The 4616-nt window shown below is 44.3% G+C and overlaps 1 protein-coding gene across 1 annotated transcript; it reads left to right on the top strand.

Annotated features, from left to right (window-relative positions):
• Positions 1–273: 273 nt before the first annotated feature.
• LOC135573282 (uncharacterized) lies at positions 274–942 on the top strand. Its single transcript, XM_065022130.1, has one exon. The coding sequence runs from the start codon at positions 274–276 to the stop codon at positions 940–942; it is 669 nt and encodes a 222-aa protein (XP_064878202.1).
• The last annotated feature ends 3674 nt before the right edge of the window (positions 943–4616 follow it).

Genomic DNA, 4616 nt, shown 5'->3' with positions numbered 1-4616 from the left:
TAGGGTTCCATTTGCCGCCTAGGGCGGCAGCGTAGCCAAGTGGTTAGAGCTTTGGACTAGCAACCGCAAGGTTGCTAGTTCAAACCCCCGAGCTGACAAGGTACAAATCTGTTGTTCTGCCCTTGAACAGGCAGTTAACCCACTGTTCCTAGGCCGTCATTGAAAATAAGAATTTGTTCTTAACTGACTTGCCTAGTTAGGTAAAGGTAAAATAAAAAAATAAAAAAATAATAGTTTCCAGACTTCACCTACATTTAAAATATACCTGCCAGGATGATCCTACCACCCTGTCCCACCCCACAGAGACCTGCCAGGATGATCCTCCCACCCTGTCCCACCCCACAGAGACCTGCCAGGATGATCCTCCCACCCTGTCCCACCCCACAGAGACCTGCCAGGATGATCCTACCACCCTGTCCCACCCCACAGAGACCTGCCAGGATGATCCTACCACCCTGTCCCACCCCACAGAGACCTGCCAGGATGATCCTCCCACCCTGTCCCACCCCACAGAGACCTGCCAGGATGATCCTACCACCCTGTCCCACCCCACAGAGACCTGCCGGGATGATCCTCCCGCCCCCCAGAGAGACCTGCCAGGATGATCCTCCCACCCTGTCCCACCCCACAGAGACCTGCCAGGATGATCCTCCCACCCTGTCCCCCCCCACAGAGACCTGCCAGGATGATCCTCCCACCCTGTCCCACCCCACAGAGACCTGCCAGGATGATCCTCCCACCCTGTCCCACCCCACAGAGACCTGCCAGGATGATCCTCCCACCCTGTCCCACCCCACAGAGACCTGCCAGGATGATCCTACCACCCTGTCCCACCCCACAGAGACCTGCCGGGATGATCCTCCCGCCCCCCACCCCCCCCCAGAGAGACCCGCCAGGATGATCCTACCACCCTGTCCCACCCCCAGAGACCTGCCAGGATGATCCTCCCGCCCTGTCCTACCCCCAGAGGTGGTACATTGCAATAATACCAGGCTTGGTGGATGTAATGTAATTTATACTGTTTGATCATCATTATCCTGTTCCCATTGTCTAATAACAACATGTAACCTATTATGCTAAATCTCTTTAGAGCCCAAGGACAGTGTACGCTCCAAATGTACGTTTGGAGGTTTACGTCCCAAATGGCACCATATTCCCTATGTAGTGCACTACTTCTGACCACAGCCAATGAGGCTCTTGTCAAAAGCAGTGCACTATATAGGGAATATGGTGCCATTTGGGACTCAGGCTAAGACAAGGACGGAGAATTATTCAACAATACCATCTGCATATTTTGTACCTGTTCACACTGCCGTATGAATGGCCATCGTCTGAGGTGTTTTTCTTGAGGTTTATGTCGAAGTGGATGATTGTATTCGTATGATGGTAATCCTAGCTTTTAGATCACAATAGAAGGGTGAACAATGGTGGGGAATGCTGGCACTGCCTCTCTTACAGGTTTTAAATGTATGGAGTATTCTCCCAAGTCTCAACCTTTTTCTTTTTTCTTTATTTAACTAGGCAAGTCAGTTAAGAACAAATTCTTATTTTCAATGACGGCCTAGGAACAGTGGGTTAACTGCCTGTTCCGGGGCAGAACGACAGATCTGTACCTTGTCAGCTCGGGGGTTTGAACTAGCAACCTTGCGGTTGCTAGTCCACCGCTCTAACCACTAGGCTACCCTGCCGCTAACCTACATAGCTATGGTGTGTAGTTAATTACACACTTTTTGGCATCAAACACATTCAGGAAATTCATATTCTACTGTACTCTTGTTGTTGAAATGTATGTGCTGTTTTAGTGCTGGGTATCTAATTGCAGTAGAGGTTCTATGTTTGTGTTACAGTTCTATGTTATTGTTATTCAACACAATCAAAAAGATTGTTGGTGAGAATAAAAATGTCCCCCCAAAACAAAAAAATTGTGTGAACAATTTTGAAAATCTTTAAATCTTTATAAAACAAGGTCTGTATGTGTTTCTGCTCCCTGTGGCACCCTGTTCTATATAGCTGATATTTGCTACTATGGCCTATTTATTGCCTTACCTCCTCACGCCATTTGCACACACTGTATATAGACTTTTTTTTTATTGTGTTATTGACTTGTATCGCAGTGCTTTTGCTTTATCTTGGCCAGGTCGCAGTTGTAAATGAGAACTTGTTCTCAACTAGCCTACCTGGTTAAATAAAGGTGTTCTCAACTGGCCTACCTGGTTAAATAAAGGTGTTCTCAACTGGCCTACCTGGTTAAATAAAGGAACACAGTTCTCATGCTGAAATCATATTCACATTTAAAAAGGAGTTTTCCAGGGTGAATTCTAGGTATTTACATTGATGAGATCCCAGGAGGGTTGTACCTTCCAATCGCATCACTTATTCAATGGGATCACATAGGAAAAAATACCTTTTCATAATTCTACCCCTGTATTCAATATTGTAGCCTACTGTACTGGAACTTTGCCTGACTGCTGTACTCTGTTGACGCCTTGAGGGCCTTTCTTCCATTCTGGCTTGACTTCTTGGAGGTTTTGCTCATTGGTCAATCAGGGTGAGTGGACTCGGCCATTCATTTTCATTAGTCATTCACGTCTCACGCCTGCACAGGGATGGAGGGGGAAGAGACCATCTGTGAGGCTCTGTGAGATCATTAATAGCAGTCCTCTCTCCAAGGCTTTGGGTTCATATTATGAAGGGTCTTGTTGATTTAGATTTTCCTGTGAAATGTAAACACGAACATACAAGATATTCCACCTGATTTGCCATGTATCATAATCAAAACGTAGTAAACCATTGCAGTCACAGGGAATATCTGTCTTGCAATTTGTAGTTTGACAGAAAAGACCAATATGGTTTATTGAAGCTTCTCTAATTTTCCTCCACAGACACATGTATGTATCCTTTCTTGACCTCCTGATGTTTCCTGAGTAAGAATAGACAGGTTGATTTAAATGATATCTCTGAATCCTCCTCTTTCTCCTTCACTGGGTCTCGGCTAACAACAAATTATAACTCCTGTCTCCTCCAGGAATTTCAATGGGTTCATTGTTTGCCAATGCTTCATTCATCTTCATCCGTCCCTAATTATTCTTTATTCAAAATGTATATTTTGGCTGCCTGACAGTCACTGAAAGTAGTGGAACATGTAGTCTATTCCTGAAGGGTTTTAATATTTCCCTTTCATTTTCCAGTTGGTAAATCCAGTTCAGAGAGGTTTTTAATGGGATAATGGTGTTGTAATGGAGCTTATACTCTGTAGTGACACTGGCTGTGGATCACTCTGATGTTACACTGCCGTACAGGAGAAGTAGTGTGATCTACTGAGCAGTTCGTTATAAATGTCACATAAAGGCACTTTTGAGTGAAAACACACACTGGTCTCAGTGATCATGTGGTTAAATGGCACTGATCTGAGGATGTAAATACACAGTGTTAAAGCGTAATGATTTCATGACACTTGAAAGAGAATGATTCATCCCAGATGTAAAAATTTTTTTTTTTTAAATAACTTGTTAGGTAGTGGATATGGCGTTGAGTGATGGGTGTTTTCCTGTTTTTCAGCAGCAGAGGAATATATTGAGTATGAAGTAATATATACAGTACACTATTAACTATGAGAGCAAACAAAATATACACTTCCTTCCTCGTGCTTTCAATAATTTATCTTCTGAAAAGCCCCATTTACTTGGTAGACTAACTTTCACCATACCACACAGTCATGCCCTAACATAGATAATATACTGCATTATTACTGCGTAGCAACATGTTTTATAATGCATTTAATGCACTATTGATATGGGCTTCATAGAATGTCTTACCCAAATTATTTCACCACAGATATAGGTCATGCGGAGAAGACCCAAAGGGCTGAGCGCTACCCAGTGTAGCAGGGAAGGAACCCAACCCACGTATTCCAGCAGGTTCCATCTGTTTCCAGGTTGTTACCAGAGCTGTGTTATAAGATTTGTAGGCATGTATAATTCTGACTGGTGCCGTTCCCTGTTCCACAGCTGCAGAGGGGCCTGTCAGTAAATGAGTAGACACAGGAGCAGGGTACAGGACAGGTGGCTGTCCCGAACTACAGGCTATGGATGGGGGTTTGAAATAATATCAGCAATTTCTCTGGATATTTGAAATACACAAGTTTTCTATTGTTTTACTCAAGTTTCTAACCTGAGCACTGCTGCACGAGGGAGAGGCAGAGGCTGGCGTTCTATTGCTGCAGCTGCGGAGGTGCTGGTGAGATGGGAACGAGCAGATGGAGCCAGAGAGAGAGACGCAACTTGGCTACAGTCAAAAACAACCTAACACCTAACATGTAGCATGTTATTTATCATGTTATATAACAGTGCCTGTCTTGACTGAAGTAGTCTGAAGTAGTCTAAATGTTGAGATAGCCTGCTAGCCTGCCCAATGTAAAGCCATTCTGCTGCTAGTGGACTGATTTGTTAGATGTGTAAAAATCTAAATATGTGGACATTGTATACCCTAATTGAGGCCACATTTGGCACTTTCTCCCCAGAGATTGATGATGGAAAATGTTGTGGGATGGTGTTACTAGAACAGAAAGGCTTAGATACCATAGACCGCCAGATACTACTCTACAAGCTAAGGGCCCT

The sequence above is a fragment of the Oncorhynchus nerka genome, linkage group LG9a, assembly GCF_034236695.1.
Source record: "Oncorhynchus nerka isolate Pitt River linkage group LG9a, Oner_Uvic_2.0, whole genome shotgun sequence".
NCBI classification, from domain to species: domain Eukaryota; kingdom Metazoa; phylum Chordata; class Actinopteri; order Salmoniformes; family Salmonidae; genus Oncorhynchus; species Oncorhynchus nerka.
This window is presented reverse-complemented; position numbering and strand designations above follow the sequence as displayed.

Coding starts and splice junctions, on each gene's coding strand:
- LOC135573282 (XM_065022130.1), top strand. CDS start 274: ATGATCCTACCACCCTGTCCCACCCCACAGAGACCTGCCAGGATGATC.